This window comes from Centropristis striata, chromosome 12 (assembly GCF_030273125.1).
Source record: "Centropristis striata isolate RG_2023a ecotype Rhode Island chromosome 12, C.striata_1.0, whole genome shotgun sequence".
Lineage (NCBI taxonomy): Eukaryota > Metazoa > Chordata > Actinopteri > Perciformes > Serranidae > Centropristis > Centropristis striata.
The window spans coordinates 19,776,410-19,798,524 of NC_081528.1; the positions used below are offsets into that span (position 1 = coordinate 19,776,410).

General features: G+C 37.0%; 1 protein-coding gene across 1 annotated transcript; it reads right to left on the minus strand.

The window, feature by feature from the left end:
- Positions 1-1,952: 1,952 nt before the first annotated feature.
- On the minus strand, positions 1,953-21,908 carry ap1ar (adaptor related protein complex 1 associated regulatory protein). The gene is made up of 10 exons (XM_059345943.1): positions 21,699-21,908; positions 18,058-18,106; positions 17,941-17,967; positions 17,506-17,531; positions 16,739-16,835; positions 15,537-15,635; positions 13,266-13,327; positions 12,788-12,861; positions 11,343-11,465; positions 1,953-8,234 (listed from the first exon to the last, which is right to left on the minus strand). Exons 1-10 carry the CDS (start codon positions 21,767-21,769, stop codon positions 7,969-7,971), a joined length of 894 nt encoding a protein of 297 aa, XP_059201926.1. The 5' UTR covers positions 21,770-21,908; the 3' UTR covers positions 1,953-7,968.
- Positions 21,909-22,115: the final 207 nt, after the last annotated feature.

Sequence of the window (22,115 nt, forward strand, 5' to 3'; positions counted from 1 at the left end):
ATCGAAAGGTGATCAATTAGGTTTTTAACCCTCCTGTGATGTTCGTTTCTCAGGAAGAACAATAATGTTCATGGATCAGTTAGACCCGGGGCATTTTTATTTATCCAAAAGTGTCAGAAACTAAAAAATCCCAATAAACATTGTTTATATCTCATTACTAATAATTTCAATCAATATTTAGTGCAATAGTGTTCTTTACCTCTCACAGATCATAGTTCAATGAGGATAATTCACTTGTTTTTCATAAAAAATGCATGTTAAAGCTTTTTTTTTTATTACATTGGAAAGACCTACATATAAAAAACAATGGTTTTACTTGACATTGATTTTTTTGATTTTTTTTATTCAACATTTTACTTTTTTTTTTTTTTAATGAAAAAATACTTTTAACTTTTTATTTTTTTTATTTTTAAACTTCAAAATGAGTGAATTTGACCAGCAACATAACAGGAGGGTTAAGACTTAAGTATTAAGTTTGGATGATATATTTTTTGTCTCACACTGTCCTTAGACTGTTTCGCCATGGTGCCTACGCCTTCAAAAAACAGAAATATGAAATTCATCACTTCCTGTTCCCGAAGGGTGTTTTCAGCAAAACCTTAGCAGGGAGAGTGTGTTCAGAACAGCTAATGAGTAACACTGACATCATGAGTGTCAGGAAGCTGATTCACTGTCATATTTAAACACAGAGCAGCAGAAGAGACATTTAGTTACAGATGATCAACAGCTCATTCCTGCTTCCAAAGCAGACAGAGGCTCACTGTGTTCCACCAGCAGTGTAAAAGGTTAAAGACGACACGGTTTTTGCTTTAATTTGCCCTTTTAATTTTGAAAATGAGTGTGTGCTGTGTGAACTGTGACCTGTTATTTAAAAAACCATCTTTCAATTTCTTACACACTGGTAATAGTTTCTCCATATTGTGTGATGCTTTCTTTCAAATGTTGAAAATGTTTCTTATTGGAAAATAAGTTGATTTTGTATTGCAGTTTTGACAAGTTTTTTGGTAATTTAATACCCAAGTTTCCTCAGACACACATACACATAAACAGGTCCCTTTCAGCCCAGGCGTATCAAGCTAATCAATTTAAGCGATACTTTGGCAGTGATCTAATGTCTAATTGAAATTTTCAACTTTACTTTCAGCTTCGTCCTTTCTTTGATTTACTACAAAGCAACTAATGGCAAACTTTCCTTCAAAATTCAAACTCAGTTGTGCAGTATACTGCCTTTACAGAGATACACAGTCAATAGATTTAAGGAGGTTTCAGTGTAAGAAGAAGTATTCAGATCCCTTACTCAAGTAAAAGTACTAATACCACACAGTGAAATTACTCCACTACAAGTAAAAGTCCTGCATTCAAAACTTACTGAAGTACAAAAGTATCAGCATCAAAATGTACTTAAAGTATCAAAAGTAAAAGTATTTGTTATGCAGAATGGACCCACTGAGACTGTTTTATATATTCTATATATTTAATTACATTCTTTGTATTGATGCTTTATGTAAGCAATGTTTTGATTTTGTAAGGATAGGGCTCATTTTAACTATTTAATATACTGTTGAGTTTGTATGTATCATGTTTTTTATGTTAAATCTCAACCTGTAAAGTAACTAAAGCTGTCAGCTAAATGTAGTGGAGTAAAAAGAACAATATTTACCTTAAAATTTAGTGCAGTAGAAGTATAAAGTTACATAAAATGGAAATACTCACATGAAGTACAAGTACCTCAAAATTGTAATTGAAAATAATTTTCCACTATTGGTCCACGACTAAGTCAGATAATTTTGTGAATCAAAAGAATGAGCAAAAATCATAAATAAGACTCCAACTGTCTACATTGGCTTTGGAGGACAAGCTTACAATAATTTAAACATCAACCAACTGAGGTAACACATTCAAAGAAATGCACAGTGCAATGTAAAAAATAAAGGCACTCCTTATCTCGTGTAATACGTTTTAATTTATGATGTTTTCATGTTAAATCTTGACCAAAAGATTTCCACAGTCCCAGACTACAAACTGAAAGTCTTTCGTAAATCTTTTACTGGAGTCACAGCGCTCCCGTCATCTCCATGGTTAAGTTTAAGGTAGTAATCTGCTCTGTTTCAAATCAGTCTTTCCCTAGTCTTGGGTTTGGATCATATCAAACGTGTTTGATATTATCTCAAGTCTCAGTGACGTAACACAATCACCAACCAATAGATGAGCGGGGGAAAGGTCCCCGGTTCCAGACCGGCCAGTAAAACCACTTCCACAGGAAAAAGGAACATCACAATAATGACAGTAAGCTCAGTCCTAAATAAAAAATATAGTGATGTCATATATTTAGATTTTTGGGGGCGCTGTTTCTTAGTAAAGAGAACAGTTACTCATTGCTCATGGTCCTGCAGGAATATACAAAAGTTCTGTCACATGGTGGGGAAGGAGATCAATAGGATTTTATCTAAGAATCTGCTATGTGACCCATTATGCATGTTGCATGAGATATCAAATGCCTTTATTGTTGATAAATATGAGAAGAAATTGTACAAAATGTTACCTTTCTGTGCTAGAAAATGTATTCTCTTAAACTGGATAACAGATAAAGCTCCCTCTAGAACACAATGGCATAATGTTATAATAGAATATATATCTCTTGACTATCTGACATGTATGCTGCATTATAAAGATGACATCTTTCATAGAATGTGGGATCCTTTTTTGTTATACATTGGTATGAATATTTCAACCATATTTACACAAGGATTTACATAGGACTGGAACATGTAGGTCATTTATTTTTGTATCTATATAATTTCTGAATCATCATATGTATTTTTCTTTGTGTCTGTGAGCCGAGTTGTAATGTAGTATAGCCCAGTGTGGGTTTTTTTTGTTTTTGTGTGAAAAGTAAAGAGAACAGTAAGGAGACCCAGGTAAAATGTATAATTAAATGTATACCTAAATAAATAATAATGGATGGACAAATTATAATTAAATAGGACATAAATGTATATCATGAATTCATTTCTAAATGTTCCTTTCCTTTTCCTTTTATTCTTCCTTATATCTATATTTACTGTAAAATAGTCAACTTTTCATGTCAGAAAAACAGAAACCCTTTTTGTTGTTGTTTTTTTCCAACACAAACCACGTCACACACGAGAGCAGCTGGAGCCAAAAGCTGCTTCTCCTACATTTGTAAGTTTTTACTAAGAGCATGATGGGAAAAACATTGCATGGTAGGAAAATAATCTAGTTGTAGTCTTGTAAATAGTGACCCTGCAAGATTGACAGTCTGTCTAAAATCTCAGTGTGAGACTAAAAACTCTAAGAGTTTTCTCCAAATCTTTTCAAAGTCTTATGATCTATACTGCCCTACAAAGTCTAACTGCAGTAACTACATTTTTGGTCTAAATTGAGGAACAATGATATAAAAATTGCAGTAAATACAAAATCCAGAAAAAAGTGAGATAAAATTATATGAAGACTAAAATATAACATTTCTTTGTAATATTAAGTCTAAAATACACACATTCATCTTTGAAACAATATATATATACTGAATGAAGACAACAACATTGTACTTACTGCACTCCGGTTTTGCATTACCATTAGAACCTTTTACAGCGATGCAAAACCAGAGTGCAGTAAATAAATTTTTGGGGTGAAAGGTCAAATATTTGTCATGATTTCTTAGCATAAAAATTACATCAATACATGTGGAAATAAGTGTCATATCACTTACCTACCTATAACCAATTTGGCTGGTCAGTTAAAAACCATTAAAAAACTTTAAAGCAGTTTTTCTCAGTTTTACTCATTGCATAGTTACTGCAGTTAGACTTTGTAGGGCAAAATAGGTAGCATAAAAAGTACAATATTTGCCTGAAAATGTAGTGAAGTAGAAGTATAAAGTTACATAAATACTGGAAATACTCAAGTGCAAGTAACTCAACATTGTACTTCAGTACAGTTCTTGAGTAAATGTACTTAGTTACTTTCCACCACTGTACTGTTTTGCAGCAGACAAATTCACTCTGCCGGTGTTATTTAGGCACGGCTAAAGTTTGTTAGAAGCAGAAATCCCAGCTGTCCGTGATGTTCACGTGGTCGTTCCAGTGAGTGCATGTTTCTGGGTTTTATTTTTCCTCTCAGGCTCAGTGTGACAAGGAATGTTAAGTTACAGACTTCTTTTACAGAAAGTTACAGTGATTCATCATCAGAGGTCATGTACTCGCAGCAAAACAGAATATGAAAAATGTGCTCAAAACAATACTATTGTTAAATTACACACTCAAATATTAAGAAGTTTAATGTCCCCGGATCAACCCGTGTCTCGTCTACACACGCACACACACACACACACACACACACACACACACCAGTTTCCTCTTCACACACATCAATCAGTTCAGTGAATTATAACACCAAAAAAACCTCACACACCGGAGTGCAATCAGTGAACTACGCTTGATTCAAACAGATTAAATAATCATTGTGAAACACTGTGAAATCAAACTGTAAAGCACAAGAAGAAGAAGAAGAAGAAGAAGAATGTATACAGCAGCATTGGATCCATTACAGAGTTTACACCAGAGTCCTGTTTGCATGTTTGGTGATTTTCTTTTCTCATCCAGACTCATATTGCTTTCATTATAAGCAGTGAACAACAATCATATCATGATTTATGAACGTTTAGTTCAGACTTTGGATTTCATATCAGATTTAATACAAATTAATCACATTTAAAAACATCGTCTCTTGATTACGTGATGAATAAAAGCAACCGACCACTAATCAGTCGTGTCTTTTATTTGAAGCTGGAGTCATTTTTGTTAGTGAAGATTGTCTCCTGTTATGTTCCACTTATGTAGTATATTCTGCAGTTATTCCTGTATAGAGGACCATTTCAATACATTAGAATATGATGGAAAAGTCCATTTCCAGTAGTTCAAGTCAAACAGCCCCAGCCAAGTATTGAGTCATATAGATGGACATACTTTTCAGAGGCCAACATTTTTTTATTAAACAGACTTTTTAAAATTGGTCTTTTGTAATATTCAATTTTTTTTGAGACAATGAATTTTAGATCTTCATTAAATGTAAGCCATAATCATTATAATTAGAAGAAATTAAATTAAGACATGACATGTTTCATTTTGTATGTAATGGATCTACAGTCATGGGAAAAAAGACTGATATCTAGACATTTTCCATGGGTTTTTTGATAGAAGGGCTTTAACAATCGGGTGTTTCATAAATGATCAATTATTTATGTATTTGTTTATTTAATCTAATTATTTTCTTTTTTTTTGGTAAATATATATTATGTAAATATGTATGTTTAGGGGGGGGAAAAAATTAAAAAATGTTAATTGAGTAGTGGAGAAGGGGTAGGTTTAAATAAGCATATGCTTCATCCTACTCCTGTTCGGACATGTTGCATTCACTTTATAGCTTTTGTTTTGACTATTGCTATTTTTGTTTTGATTATTCTCATTGGATTTGTTTGTTTTTGAGTTGACTTTCTTGTGTTACTCGCACATGTTTGAAATAAAAAAGCTGAACTGAACTGAATAATAACCAAAATCATTATCAAGAAAACCATGGAAAATGTCTAGATATCCGCTTTTAAATTAAACTCTTATGAGCAATTTTTTTGTTGTTATCATTATATTTATCCAAACAAATGTACCTTTAATTGTACCAGGCATAAAAATGAACGAAACAAATAGGAGAAAAACAAGGGTGGTCTAATATTTTTTTCCATGACTGTATATAATGTGTTATTTCCATTTTTTGAACTGAATTACTGACAAATAAACTTTTCTATGATACTCTATTTCTTTGTGATGTACCTGTATATTTCAGAGCAATTAGCCACACATTAGCTTAATTATTCAGCTTTCCCTCAGTTTGGATTTGTGACTTAGATGGAGAAATGTGGCCACAAACAGTACAACCAAAATATTGCTAATTGCAGCTTCTTAAATGTGACGATGGTTCCATAGTTTACAGGCTGTTGTGGGTTATAATCAGTCAACCAGAGTTGTTGTTGCTTTGCCAGTCATGGATAATTATATGCAAATTATGAAGAGATGGTGTCCTGAATAATCCATAATATATGTCTGGGGTGTGGATGTCATGTTGTCTGGCAATGATGTTGCTGTTGTGTGCTGTTTTTATGTAAAAAAGATCTTATAATAAAATTTTGGGGGGCAATTGTAAATCCAATGTGACTCTATTCTATACGCATTAATGCACTGTATGAATTAGTACACTCTGAAAGGGTGGAGCTTGGAATAACCGGCAGTATTATCCAACAGAGCTCTTGATTTACAAATGGTTCAGTTTGTGCAGAGAGAATATGTTGGTTTTTAGAGCTGCAACTAATGATTATTTTCATTATCAATTCATCTACAGATTATTTCCTATAAAATGTCAGAGAATAGTGAAAAATGTTCACAACAGCTCTCCAAAGTACACGATGCCTTTAAATGTCAGTTCAAAACCCAAAGATATTCAGTTTCATGTGATAGAAAACACAGAAAAGCAGGAAATCTTTACATTTCAGAAGCTGAAAACGTCACTTTCTGCCATTATGCATTAAAAATGACTTTAACGATTAATCGATTTATCAAAATAGTTTGCCATCATTTCAATATGGATGCACTAATCGACTAATCGTTGCAGCTCGATGTGTTTTATAAGAGGTCCTTCGTTGTCGAGATGTTCATTGATGGAAACTTTATATTTATAAAAACTACTGAGCATTTTACTGCAAACAGACAAAGTGTTTTCATGCTTGGGCCGAACACAATTTAATCAGATATGAAAGCAGCATTGAGTGTTAATGAATGTCTCATAGGAAGCCTATTTATTGATCTTTGAAAATACAAGAAAATGCACATTGCAGTTATGCAGTTTTTATATTTGATAGGTCCCGTATTGCTCTTGGGCCGGACTGCAGGGGACACTGACAGCATATCATGCCTCATCTGAAGATGCTGCTGCTCTGATGGCATGCTATGCACCCACACTGTCCATCAAACAGTGAGAAAAATTATACAAAAGTAAAGAAAATATTCTTTCTCCAATGATTTTTACACTGATCTCAAGTCAAAACAGTCAAAACTAATATTTATTACTCTAGAAGAAAGTTTCTTTTTTGCCATCATGCAACTATTTAATTTGTAAAGACTGAGGGCAGAGCTGAAACCTAAGTCAGAGACTGAGGGTTTGATTTTGAACAGCAGAAGACATGCTGGAACACTCGGTATTGCTGCTGACCTCAGAGCTGCAGTTAGTCCCCCGGCGCTGCACTGTGACCATCTGCTGCCGCCAAATAGTTTAGACTGGGTCAAATGCAGAGAAATGTGCATGCTAGGATTCCAAAAAGTAACTTAATAAGTTACATTCCTCCGACAACCTGTAAGATATGTCACTAGAATAAAAAGCTGTCTGTTTTTTGGCGTTTCCTGGGCACTGTGCATTGGAAATAAGCACTTACTGAACAATGTGTCACACGGTAATGGATGGTACTCGGTAGTGATGTGCCAATTCATGAACCATTTTATTTATTTTCTTAACACTAGATGAGGCTATTGGTTAATAGAAAAAGGCTCAAGCAATGGTAATTGAGTGTGTTTTCAGCTCTTTGTTGAACAGAGAGCTCCATCTAGTGGGCTCAGAAAATGAAGAAAATGGTTCATGAGGCTTCATTGGCACATCACTAGTACTCGGTCTGTTTTAGTTACAATGCATCAATGGTCGGCTAATATGGCAAATGAAGGCACTGAAAAAATGAGTATTTGATAAAAACATCACCACACTGTTGTGTAGTGTAGATTACACGACATATTCCCACAGAGTCTCGTTACAGAATATGAAGAGTGAGTACGTACATTTCCATTTCATGAGGCAAAAAGCTGGTGAGCTTTGACATGAAGAGGACACAACAAACGTCTCCTTTGGTGCTGGACACTATCTGTCCTGGTTGTCCGACCTGAAGTCCGAGGCGTCCTCAGAGGGAGTGTCTAGGACAGGATTGACAAACCCATCAAATTCAGTGTCTGCACTGTCCTCTGGGTGCGTACTCACAAAATCATTCTCCCACTCCAGTGCGTTGGAGTCCTCGGAGGCCGAGGTCGGCCCGCTGGTCATCTGCTTGCCGCCGGGCCTCAGGGCCGCTCGCAGGATGTCCTCCTCTGTCCGAGACCTCTCCCAAGCTGGAAGTGCACGATTGATTCCTACAAGGCAAGGACATGAGCTTTTATTCTCACAGGAGAAGTCAGTGGAGACAAAAACAGCTGCAGGCGGTAATCTGGTGGCTCAAAGCATCCAAGTAACCTGTTCCTGGGCAGACTTGACACAAAACATTTCTTTTATGGAACCTAATAGAGCTGTACTGAATAGTTCCATGCTCCATTTATTACTTAAGCCCCTTTCATAGTGCCGTTTCATGCCGGGACATTTACAGCTGTAACATCTCACCTCCACTATAAACGAACCCAAAGCGGGATGCCGGGATTAAGGCTGGGCGATATGGACCAAAAGTCATTTCCCGATATATTTAGGCTGAATTTCAATATACGATATATATCCCAATATTTTTATCACAAAGTGAGAGCAAATGTTCAGTCAAAGTCAAATATGACATGTCACAAGTAGTTTTATTGAAACCGTTTATTCAAATGAACACAAATACTGTATTACAGGACTACCTTTTTTTTTTTTTTTTTTAAATCAAAGCTCCATAAAATGCACATTTAAATAAAAAATATATCTTAAATAAAAATAGCCTATGAAATAAAATAAGACAATCTTTTTGTTAAATAAATATATTTATATGAGAAAAGAACAACGGACATTACAAAATAACTAAATATGACAAACCCTGGTAAGGGCAGCATTTATATATAAAGACATTTTTTTTAACTATATCGATATATCCGATATGGTCTAATTCCATGTCATATTTAAAAATATATTGATATATATTTTATATCGATACATCACCCAGCCCTAGCTGGGATCAAATGATCCAGAGGTCATAGAGGCGGAAAAATTGGTGGAACTGTTGGAAGCGGGACCACTATGAACGGGTCATCGGGACGAATTGGAATATTTGACATCGCATGTAACGTCTAACACACACCTCCCGCTTGGTCCGAAAATCATCGAATCAGCAGCTGCACAACAATTGCGGCCACCGTCACTAACTGTGCACAGCGTCCGCCGCTTATCGTAAACAAACTTGCATCGCTAACTGTATCCGGTGCTTGTTGTAAACAAACAGAGGTTGCTAAGTGAACACATACTGCTGCAGCACATACTGTACACACTGTACTGCTACAGAGCTAACTGTGCAGCCCATTAGCTCTGTGCTACTGCTGCTCTGACTATCATCTCCGCCCACCTCGTTCTATGATGTCAGACTGCACTATGAAAGAGTATGAATATCATGCCTTTGCTGGATCACTATGAAGGCCCTAAGGCACAGATCTTTCGGGCAATATAGCAGGACATTTGCAGGGCCGCACTATGAAAGGGGCTATAGATTAACACTAAAACTCAACAGTGCGTTGTATATTTATTGACAAAAAATGGATTTAATACTTTCTGAAATACAGAAGATGTTTTTATCTAATAAAATAAACTACTTCAATCCTTATTTATTGGTGTTTAGCCTTTCAAAACCAAAATTTACAAGAAACTGTTAGCTCTCCTGAATTATAAGTTACACTCACCGGCCACTTTATTAGGTACACCTGTTCAACTGCTCGTGAACACAAGTATCTAATCAGCCAATCACATGGCAGCAACTCAATGCATTTAGACATGGTGAAGACGAGCTGCTGAAGTTCAAAGCGAGCATCAGAATGGAGAAGACTAGTGATTTAAGAGACTTTAAATGTGGCATGGTTGTTGGTCTGAGTATTTCACAATCTGCTGATCTAACAACCATCTCTAGGGTTTACAGAGAATGGTCCAACAAGAGAAAATATCCAGAGAGCCTTGATGCTTGTTGATGCCAGAGGTCAGAGGAGAATGGCCAGACTGGTTCAACAGGAATTCAAAAAAACCTTGTTACAACCAAGATCTGCAACAGAAATTCTCTGAACCACAACACATCCAACCTTGAAGTAGATGAAGACCACACCGCCACTTTATCAGGTACACCTTGCTGGCAGATAAAGTGGCAGGTGAGTGTATGTAAAAGTGCAACAGTGTCCTGTCATTCATAAAAAATACAATAAAAGCCTGTATGAATCAAATTTAAATGAAATAGGGAGTGTGCATTATGATAATCGAAGTTCAATAGAAAAAAATCAAGATGAAAAACTAAATACTGATTGAAATCTTGGCTGATACATATTTTTCTCAGTAACTTATCCTCTGGAGGGGAAATTGAATCCCCACAGGGTGGTGACAGCAAAAGGAACCACTGCATGGTTAGACTTGGACTCACTTTTGGTATTTTGTTTTCTGCTACTGATCGTATCTCTTTAGGCTGATTGCCATTGTGCAGGGGAAATGCGGCTAAAGATCAGCAGAATTTACTGCCAAACTTCCCTAAATAACACTGACGTTTGTACTGACATACACACAAAAACAGCAATGTGTTGCTGCTCAGCGGCAACCGCGAATCCTGACACACCGACTTGTTTCACACCTGTTATTAAAACGTTTGGATGGGACTTCTGAGGCCCGTCGATACAGTCACGGAAAAAATGATTAGACCACCCTCGTTTTCTTCAATTTTTTGTTCATTTTAATGGCTGGTACAACTAAAGGTACATTTGTTTGGACAAATATAATGATAACAACAAAAAAGCTCAAAAGAGTTTAATTTAAGTGCTGATATCTAGACATTTTCCATGGTTTTCTAGATAATGATTTTGATTATTATCAAGAAAACCATGGAAAATGCCTAGATATCAGTACTTAAATATCTTAAAATGAACTCTTATGAGCTTGTTGTTATCATAATATCCACCAAACAAATGTTTCCATGACTGTACATATGAGATATACTGAATGCATTGCTCTGCCTTTACCTCCCCACGTTACTGCAGTCACTGAAAAACAGAATCAATCCTGGCTGAGAAATAACTGCAGGCCTGGTCTGGAGGCAGAGAATGCTCTGACATGGACCCCGTGGTGTGACTGATCTTCAATAAAAGTTTGAAGCTCAATCAGGATGTTACAAGAATGTTTGACGGATCAGTGATTTGTCACAGACCAAAGATAGATTCATCTGTGCAGCTGCAGAGTCAGAGGAAAAGACTGGAGGGTAAAACCGACTGCTCAGCAAGAGAGAAACGGTCCAGTCTGAGCTGGGATTTAACTCTCACCTTCCTCGTCTTCCCACTCCAGATCCAGCGAGGTACCGTCGTCGTTAGTGGAGCGGGTCTTGGTGGTGAAGTCCCAGCTGCACTCTGTGTTGGGGGTCACCACGTTGGTGTCAGACGGCAGTCCTGGAAACAAAGAGTCAATGTGAGGCATCTTTCCATGCAGATGCAGCACACTATAAAGTAGACCTGGGTGATTATATGATCCCGATTTACAATGATCAGCTGTGAGCATATTTACTCAATAAAACTTGGGATGGGCGATATATTGGTATAAAAAATATATCGATATATTTTTAAATGTGATATGGAATAAGACCATATCACATATATCGATATAGTTCTTTTTTTTCTTTATATACAAATGCTGCCCTTACTAGGGTTTGTCATATTTAGTTCTTTTGCAATGTTTGTTATTCTTTTTTTATATAAATATATTTATTTCAGAAAAATGTTGGCCTATTTTATTTCATAGGCTATTTTTATTCAAGATTTCTTTTTATTTAAATGTGCACTTTTTGGAGCTTTGATTAAAAAAAAAAAAAAAAAGGTACTCCTGTTATACAGTATTTATGTTCACTTAAAATAAACGGTTTCAATAAAACTACTTGTGACATGACATATTTGGCTTTGACTTTGACTGAACATTTGCTCTCACTTTGCGATAAAGTCACGGGATATATATCGTATATAGATATTCAGCCTAAATATATCGGGATATGAATTTTGGTCCATATCGCTCAGCCCTAGATCAAACCTGTCAAAAATGTGCGTGACAACAGCCAATCAGAGTCGACCTTTTCCTGCTCCACTACTGTTTGTAAGTTGCTGGAGAAGTAAATGGAAAGACTGAACGTGGAGCTAAACACAGAGCGGAGGGCAGTAAAATAGATGAATTGGAGCAATAAACCAGAGAGGTTCAGGTGAATGTTGGGAAAGAGCAAAGGAAATTACAATCTATCCTCCGCTGTATCGAAATAAAAACTAACATTCACAGCACTGCAATTCATACACAGGTATGGTGCATTCATTAGCATCGGAACGGCTATGGTGCATTCAAGAGCGTGGGACATATGGAAACTTAAAGAGCCGTACCAGCAACATTATATTTTTCTGCATTTGTTTTACTGCCGAGTAAAAATTGCTTTTATATTTTTCTATGTTCATCTTATTTAATTTGCTTTGTAATTTACTTCATATGTTAATACAATATTCAACTACTATCTAGTTTCTGTAGTTTTCAGTACAGATGCTTTTAAACTGAAACTAAATATTGTTTAAAAACAATATGAAAAAAATGGGATAATAGTCGAGTTCGGACGATATGAAAAAATACATCGTGATCATTTTTCCTGCCATATCGCCCAGCCCTATTATAAAGTGATAATAACATGCAGAAACAAAATGTTGTCAGAGCTTATATGATTAAGGCTGGATCGTTCACTTACTGGTGCCTCTGAAAGCCTCCGACTGGGCTTTAACATTCTGGAGGTAGACGTCAAAATCCTCCCCAGAGGTTGGTCTGCAACGGGCCATGACAACAATCACATAACAATAACTGACCTGGAAGAGCAGATGCTTATGTTTTATGGATACCTGTTTGACGGTGCTCCCTTCTGACACAGTGAAAATGAGTAAAACATTGAAATATGAGACTCCAAGTATGTTAATATCTGTTCTGCAGCAGCCTTCACAGATCTTAGAAAGCAAATATGTAAGATTTTGCCTCCCAAACAGCAGAAAATGAGAATATTCTACATCTGAGGTGCTCAAGATTCTTAACTCATTTCCCCCTTTTAAAACCATCCAGCATCACTGTCTAGTTTCTATTTGAATCTGCCCACTAAATCCTACGCAGAACCTCATGACCGCAGCTTGTCCTCAGCTAACAGCTATCCTGTTGTCTGATGAACTTAAGTGACTCACTTTCTTTGCTGAGTTTCACCGCCGGAGCCATCTGCTTTCCCTCGTGTCCTCTGGGCAGACAGCTGCGAACAAAAAACCCACAGATCAAGAAAAAAGATAGGCCTGTGCTCCCATGATGAAAATACAGACCATATTAATAAGAAAAAAGGAAAAAATAACCCTTGTGCCTCACTTCAAACAGTTGCTCTGATGTCCTAGAGGACAAAAATGTCTATGTCAAAAAACTGCAATAAAATGAATATATATCAATATTAGTAATTTTTAAACCATCTTCAGTTCTGATCATAACTACAAAATATCTATTAATTTTCAGAGTTTTCACCTTTAAATTGCCAGTTTGTTTACATAATGTGACTGTTTTTTTTTTAATGGAAGATCAACTACATTCATATTTTTGCAGTGTATTACCTTTTTTTGTTGCCATTTTTTGCGTAGAACGACTAAAACTACAAACAAGTTTTGGGCATGAAAGGATAATAATGTTTTTTTAAATTTAACTTTTCCTTCTCCATTATAATTGAACCCCTTTGACTGACCCCACTTTCCTTTTGCTTTTAATGCATTTGTCAGGCAGCCACGGCCACTTTTTCCTTTCTGTCGTCCCTCTAAGGGCGGTGATGCTCCGTGCTCACATAGCAGCAACATTATTATGGATAAATGTCTCGAATCTCAGCCTGAGAAGAATTCCCATGGGCATACTTTAGAAAATACATGACACTGACTGCAAGGACGAGTTCTCTGTATTGAACTACTTAGTAGCATCAGTTCATCATGTGCCACACAATTTTAAACATCATAGACTGTATTATGTTCATTATCATGTGCAATATATCTTTATATTACATCCTGCCATTTCATCTGAACTTTACTTACTTTACTCCTTATTTTTTTTAATTTGTTTTTGTAACTTTGGAGCATTGTGGAACCAGAATTTTCTTCGGGATTAATAAAGTTCTATCTTATCTCTTAGTTAGGCAGATTTAGATCAGATTTGCTCTCAGGTAGCTTTGATGTAGTTTAACTTATTTCAGTGTGAAGTAAGTGGAAGTTTGCCACAACCCTGTTGATTTTGATAGATTGCATTAATCACTGCAGTGCTCCATAATACAGCAGCAATAAACCTTTCATGGAAACCAGGAAAAAAAACATGTATTTGCCCCATAGGGAAACATGAGAAAACCGCTCAATCTAATGGAAAATAGAAAAAAATAGAAAATAGTTGCCAGCACTCTAGACTGAAATCCTGATATAATACAATGCATGACTTAATGCTGTATTGGCTGTGGAGAAAACTAGTGAAATTACTGATATTTTTGTGTGCATATCTTGGCTACACAGTTTAGGAGCTGAGGTTAAACTTACAAAATAATAATTAAAAAAACAACAACAATGCACACTCTTCCAAAAATGCCACATGCATTACAGCCAAAATGAAAAAAAGAAGCTAAATTAAAGATCCAAAAATATCTCTAGTGAGGCACAAGGGTTAACAGTTTTGTTGCTATTAAGGAAACATGAGATCAAATTTTTTTAATAAAACAAAGAAACATCAGAGAAGCAGTGGGATGTGGCATGAAAAGCAAAAAATAATCTCAATCTCAGCTGATTATTTTTCACAGGTCCCATTTTCATTATATCATGTACTACTGCAAGAAAAGCCATTCCCCTGCAGCAGTATAGGAAATATATAACCATGATATTTGTCTCACTACAACACTATTATATTCCAATAGTCCACTATTCATGATGTAATGACTGTAAAGGCTGGCATAAGTAATAATGTTATTTGCAGCATGGGCCTCACTGCTTGTACTCACGAATAAGGGTCATTGCAAGTTTATGTCTATTAACACTTTGCTGTATGGTATACATCATCTATTGGCTATTATTCCATCGTTAACTGAAATAAATGTGATTCTTTTCCCCCTCTGCTATATATATAGATAGTTAGCATTGTTCCACTGCAGCTATAATGTACATTTGGAATTTTTTCAGACTACTGAACGATTAAGGAGTGCAAAGAAGTTGATTTTTAAGTAAATAAAGCCCTGAGATGGACCACTTTTCCCCAAGATAGATACCAAGTAAATGCTAATGAGACAATAAGAAGGCTGCACAGAGAAAATATGGCCGTGTCCCTTTAAGCCCCAGAAGGCCGAGGACTTGAAACGCTGGGAAGCCTCGGAACAGGGCCAGCAGGTTAGAGGAGAAGTTTGTTTTAGCCAAGCAGTAAGTCAAACTGGCAGAAGGGAGCGCTCAGTGCCGCCTCACCTCCTTCAATTTTCGTTCACGTGCCAACCTGGCGGCCTCGCGCTGGGCGGCATTTCTAGCCTCGTCTTCTAGCCTCAACTTCTCCTCTTGTGCCTCTAACTGAGCAGGAATAACAAAAATGAAACAAACACAAAACACAGAACAGAAAATTACAAAACAGAAAAAACAATGCAGCAACTTAAAAAATTAAGATCTGAAACGTAAAAAAATGAAATAAGGCTGGCTGTAAATGGAACAGAGGCCCTGTTTCCATTTAGCAATAACATGTGGTCTGAGTGATCCAAATACACGTGGAGCTCTAAATACAGGTGAAAACATGATCAGGACGCATTGAGATCGGCTGTCGAAAACCACATTGGGAGGTGGTTCAGGCTGCATGTGTCCACGTAACTCAACTGCCGCCCCCAGCCTGAGCGCAAGTACATACTCACTCGCACTGCAGTGAGCCGGCTTTGTCCAACTTGGCTGGACATTTCCAAAAGACCCAAGACAAAAATTACAAGTGCATCTAACATCTTCGGTGATGTGGTTTGCCTGGAACACGGTAAAGAATTTATTGTTTTTTGATTTCTACTCCTAGTACTACTACTACTTCTGTTTGCCACTGATTTATAGATTCCTCGTTTAGATGTGCCGCTTTTTCCTAAAAGGGTGAAGCCGGATGTGCCAGATAGATTAAGGGACTCCTCTTGTTTAGAGATATGAGTAGAGAATTTGATATTTAAAAAAATACATATTTTATCAGCTCGCTTTGAATTTTAAAATTTTATATTTGAATTAACTTTATATTTTTTCCTAAATATTTTATCTGCTTTTTTTTTTTTTTGAATGTCATTTTATATGCGTCTCTTTTAAATGCTTTTAATGTTTTGTGTAAAGCACTTTGAATTGCCCTATTTTTAAAAGTTGCTATATAAATAAACTACTTCTTCTTCTTTTAATTTTCAAACAGACTAGGCACCCCCGCCAGTTACAGCAGCGCAATTGGTGTTTTGCAAACTGAAATGATGTATCTGTTAATTTACACACAGAACAGGGAAGTGGAATCGGATCACAAGTAGTCTCTGAAGACGCATGTGGAGACGCATGCTACTGCCAGGTGAAAACACTCACACACACGGAGAGCTGTCCACTTGTGTTCAGATCACTCAGACCACATGTTGCTGCTAAATGGAAACAGGGTCAAAGAGAGTGTGTCTTACCTCCACCTGTAGCTTCTGGTCTATCAGGACCTGGTTGTCTGACAGCGCAGTGTAGCGGTGCTCTCTGAGGTGGTTGAGCTCATCCTCACTGATGGGCCTAATAAAGGAGGAACAGATATATAAGAAGGTGAACTGTTCTTTAAAGCAGCTATTCTCAACCTTGCGATCAGATGATTTCTGGGGGTCGCCAAATCATTTTGGAAGTCAGCTCTGTCTCCACAGTGTTCATGTGTCAATGGGTTTTAGTCTTTTTGGTCATTTAATGTCTTTTTTTGGTCATTTAATGTCTTTTTTGGTAATTTCGTGTCTTTTTTTGATCATTTTCTGGTCAATTTGTGTCTTTTTTGGTCATTTTTTCTCCTTTTTTGGGTAATTTTGTGTCTTTTCTGACCAATCCCAAAGTATCAAGTGATTACTTTAGAAGGAGTCTCTGGCTTGAAGCTGACTGTTACACACTCAGGAGGTCAGAATGGACCTTTAAACTTATAGCAAAGGACTTAGATTAAAAGTCACAATAAAATATAAAAAATATATATAAATGCTCAGACAGAGAGGTGTTTTAGTTGTTGTCTGCTTCATCATTTGTCCAAAATTCGTCGTATCAACTGAGTTTGTATGATCTGAACTGTGCATGGAGATTGTGTTCAGTGATCGGGGGTCCCCGACAACATGCATGTTAAATTGGGGGTCGTGACTCAAAAAGGTTGAGAACTACTGCTTTAAAGAATACTCATGATTACTGTGAAGATGCATGTCGGGTCTCTTACCTCGGGCAGGGCTGTGGGCTCTCAGCCTGCAATGCAACAAACAACATTTTACCACACAGCGGCAGCAGCAGCAGGATGTCAGTGTCAGATGCATCTTCCCTGCTGCACTGCTGGACTTAACTAGTCTGGACTGCACAGACAGTAATTGAGTTACTCCCACAGTGATGCGCACTGGCTGCACCCAACATTTTCAATTCATCACTGGAGGAAGACTAACAGAGACTGACAGGACTAAAACGTTTCCTGGGAGTACCAGCTTTTAATTACACTGTTCGTCTTATACAGCAATCACTCTTGTGTATTGCACTGTAATTGGTTCCTAAACAGCAGAATAATAAAAGAGTTTGAGAGGAAACTCACTAACAATATGTTCCATATTTGGGTTCTGGAAGCTCTATTATATAAAAGAGATAATCATAATGTGATCAGACTTACCTCATCACTCTCTACCAGATTTTCAAACTGAAAAATTAAAAGAAACAATTAGATTTCTAACATTATACTGAATAGTTAAAAATAAGAAAACAGAAGTAGTAAATGTACGAGTCATACCTCGATTGTATAATGCTCCCCTGTGGTACTGCTGCGGAAGTATTTTGACCTGTAGGATTAATTAAAAGAGTATGAAACACTGACGATATGATGGCTGAAACATTTCATCTGAAAAGCTGCAATTTCACATAACAGACCTATAGAGGTGGGGGAAAAAAATGATATAGCATAGTATCGCAATATTTTGCGTAGCAATATCATATCGATTCATGGCCGTCAAGTATTAATATTTAGCGTTCCGGTGGGGTGGCAGTATTTTCGCCGTTTTCTTTTCCGGAGGCCGTAGAGGGCTCACTGGTGAACTGGAGATACTGGTATCATAAAGATCTAAGGACTCCAGTCTGTGGGTTTGACTCTCATTGTGGAGAAGTGATTGTAGACTGAAGACTGAAGTGAGATGAATAGACTGAGAATTCTTTCTTATTTGACAAAACAATTCTTGATTTAATTTAATTTTGTGGACACAAAATGCAGTTAAACAGTTAAAATTGCAATATATTGTATTGTGACTCAGGTATCGGGATAAAGTCATACTGTGGGTCCCACCTCTACTTAATTTTAGGATTAGGATTAGGATAATTTATTATTTGTAATTTTTTACTTCCTTGCCTGTTTGGTCCAAGACAGCACCTCCCTCTGAGCCCATTAGTCGACTGATTGGTTGATTTAGTCTTGGCTAAGATTTCTTCAGTCAATTCATAATATATATATTTTTTTTTTCATTCTGAATGACTTATTTTCAAGAAACTTATGAACATATCTCTGGTAAACACAAGAGTGGTGTTTTTGCCTGACTCTTCGTAGAGAAACTCTGTTTTGCTGATCTGTTGATTAAATCAACTCGATTGGTCAACAGATTCCTAAGGGTTAGTCCATTAAAATGTCTGTAGTCGAGGGCAGCCCTAGACTGTCATTAAACTCACTAGTCAGTGACTGAAATGTTGCTCATCCGACAAAAAACTGTCCCAAGAGTCGACGTCAGCAATCTTCTGTTAATGCACTAATGAATCCTATCTATATTCTCAAGTCTAAACATGTCATTTGTCCAATCAATCTTAGTAGGTTCATATTGAACAGTTCTGACCAGAGTCCAATTCAGAAGCTGCAATACAGTGTAACAGCCATTTTGCAATGACCACATTACTGTGCTGACTAATGTGGTTTGGTATGGGCAGTCTCTGAGCAGTCACAGTAACACAGTACAATATGTTTATGAACATAAAGAATAGCCTAAAGTGAAAGTTATCAGTTATCAGTAAGTTTGATATCCAACCATTTGATTGGGAAAATTAATAAACTGTATTGCGGGAAAACATGCAACAGTATTTTGGTAATGTTCTGGTTTTGATCTATATGTGCAATGGTAAAACAGTATTTATTGCTTAATCTGTGATAAATCTGGGTCCCATTTAAGAGTTAATGGGGTAATAAGCAGTCAATCTTACAAGGTAGAAAAATGCTGCTGAACAGCTTTTCCATGACAGATTTTTGTTTTGGATTTTTGTCTCTGTAAGGAAAGCAATTTCCCCCTGGGGATTATTAAAGGAATTCTGTTTCTGAAACATATTACTCCCACTTAGATGACATCATAACCATTTTCAATGTTAATATGACCTAATGGGGGCAGGTAAACTGGACATTTACACATTTATAATGGAGACAGTATTTTCACTGGGTTTTTTTTTTGGAGGCTGTAGCTGGCTCACTTTTAGGAATATACTGGAGAAACAGGTATCATATGAAACTAGAAGATCCTGAGTCAGGATATCAGGTCGGGAAGTTGTGGAAATAACGCTGTAGAGTTTGGCTTTTTTTATGTTTCATTAAAAAAAAATTCAGAGCAGTGAAGCTTAAACTTGAGGAAAGTTTGATAAAATACCGTAGTTGTTGTCGTCCATACAAGTTTGATATCAGTTCAGTTCAGTTTGACTGAATACTTTGTTGGTCAGTCTGTGGTAGAGATGGACCGATATAAATCGGCCAGCCGATATATATTGGCCGATATTTGCGTTTTTTACTTGTATTGGCATCGGGCGATACGTGCGTGCGTTCGCCGATCAATTATCCCATTTCACTGAGCCAACAGCAGGCAAGGCTCGGTGCAACATCTGCCATTCTCTGGTGAGCTGCTGATGGTACCGGAAAAAAGAAAAACACATCAAATATGTGGATCATCTGAGGCGCCACCACCTCGAGGCCTAGAACAACATACGCATTGTTTGCTATCCAACTGTTATATATTTGTTATCCAACTAATATGTTTTGTTTGTTTTGTTAATAAATGTTTCTTTTTTTGTTTAAATTGAGACTTGTGTAACATTTGTTATCATTGTGTCATTTTTATCATGTAAATGGAGGGAGAAAAGGCAATATCGGCTTCAAGAATTAGCCCCAAAAAAATCGGCAGCACATATCAGGGATCTGTTAAGACTGATGTCAAAATAATCGATATCGGCATTAAAAAACCCGTATCGGTCGACCACTTGTCTGTGGGTTTGACTCATTGTGGAGAAATAAAAAGACTGAAGTGAGATGAATAGACTGAGAATTTTCTCTTATTTGACAAAACATTCTTGATTTAATTGAATTTAATTGTGGACACAAAATGCAGTTAAACGGTTAAGTTGCAATATTGTATCGCAATACTCACCATATCGCAAAATGGCAATAATATCGTATCGTGACTTAAGAACCGGGATAAAATCATATTGTGCGTAGTGCTGGGTAATATATCGATATAAAAAATATATCAATGTATTTTTTAATGTGATATGGAATTAGACCATATCGCATATATCTATTTTATTTAATAAGCTATTTTTATCTAAGATTTTTTTATTGATTTAAAAAAAAGATACTCCTGTTGTTATACAATATTTATGTTCACTTAAATAAACTATAAAATATTCAATTTCAATAAAACTACTAGTGACATGTCATATTTGACTTTGACTGAACATTTGCTCTCACTTTGCGATAAAAATATCAGTATATATAGTATATCGATATTCAGCCTAAATATATCGGGATATGACTTTTGGTCCATATTGCCCAGCCCTAATTGTGGGGCCTCTGGTGATTCACACCTCTAAAATATAGTATCACTCAGCTCCAATATATAAACATATGTGTGTGTGTGTGTGTGTTAACAAAGCACAAGGTAGAGTCAGACTGAAAAACATGAATTATTAACCTTACATTTGACGTCATAACGGCCTGAAAATGACGCAAGAAACACACAATTGTGACTCAGTCTCTGTAAGGAGACACACTGGACTATAAGGTCCAGTTATTGGTCCAAATCCTTTGTCAAAGAGCTGTTAAATAGCCGGGTCAGTCTGTCCTCATGCTGGTGTTGTAAACTAATTAGAGCTGTGTTGACAGTTGGGGTGGGGTCTGCTGCCTGCTGGCTCCGGATGACCCCTCACAGACCCTCCAGTAGCGCCACCAGCTCGCTAACTGACTGACATTTATCTCTGAGTTACAACAACACTGGCAGGTTAGCACACCGAGCTGTCAGTGAACAGACACACTGTGGTTTCAGTTAGCGGCTAACCAACTTTGAGCTAATGTTAGCAGTAACCGGATACGCTGCTTCAGTTGATGCTAGTTAGCTCCCTAGCTAGAGCTCACTCACTCACCCGCCTCCTCTCTGGATCCTGCTGGCTTCTCTCCTGAAGAGCCCCACACAGTATGCCCAGCAGTTACCCATCGCATTGTCAGATATGACTGTGATCTAGCTGCCAGGCTAGTGAAATCCTGACAGACAGACAGCTGCTGGTGCATCAGTGTAGCAGCTACATGTCCAGCTCCAGTCAGCACTGCTGCTGCTGCTGCTGCAGCCACTTCCTCATCCTCCTCCTTCCTCTCCGCCTCAGCACACAGCAATGTTCAACACCACCACCTGCTGTCGCTTTCTGCACATTTTCATCAATTATGACCACATTTTGCACTGTGCACCTGCACAACACTCCACTCCAAATACTGGAACATGTACTTCGTGTAGTCACAATAACATTATTACCATATCATCTTGCCACTGTACCTTACCTACCAAC

Excerpts from the sequence above, each read along its gene's own strand:
- ap1ar (XM_059345943.1), bottom strand. The coding sequence starts at position 21,769 with ATGGGTAACTGCTGGGCATACTGTGTGGGGCTCTTCAGGAGAGAAGCC. Across the intron at positions 18,107-21,698 it reads AGGATCCAGAGAGGAGGCGG|GTCAAAATACTTCCGCAGCA; the intron begins GTGAGTGAGTGA and ends TTAATCCTACAG. Across the intron at positions 15,636-16,738 it reads ACCAGAAGCTACAGGTGGAG|TTAGAGGCACAAGAGGAGAA; the intron begins GTAAGACACACT and ends ATTCCTGCTCAG.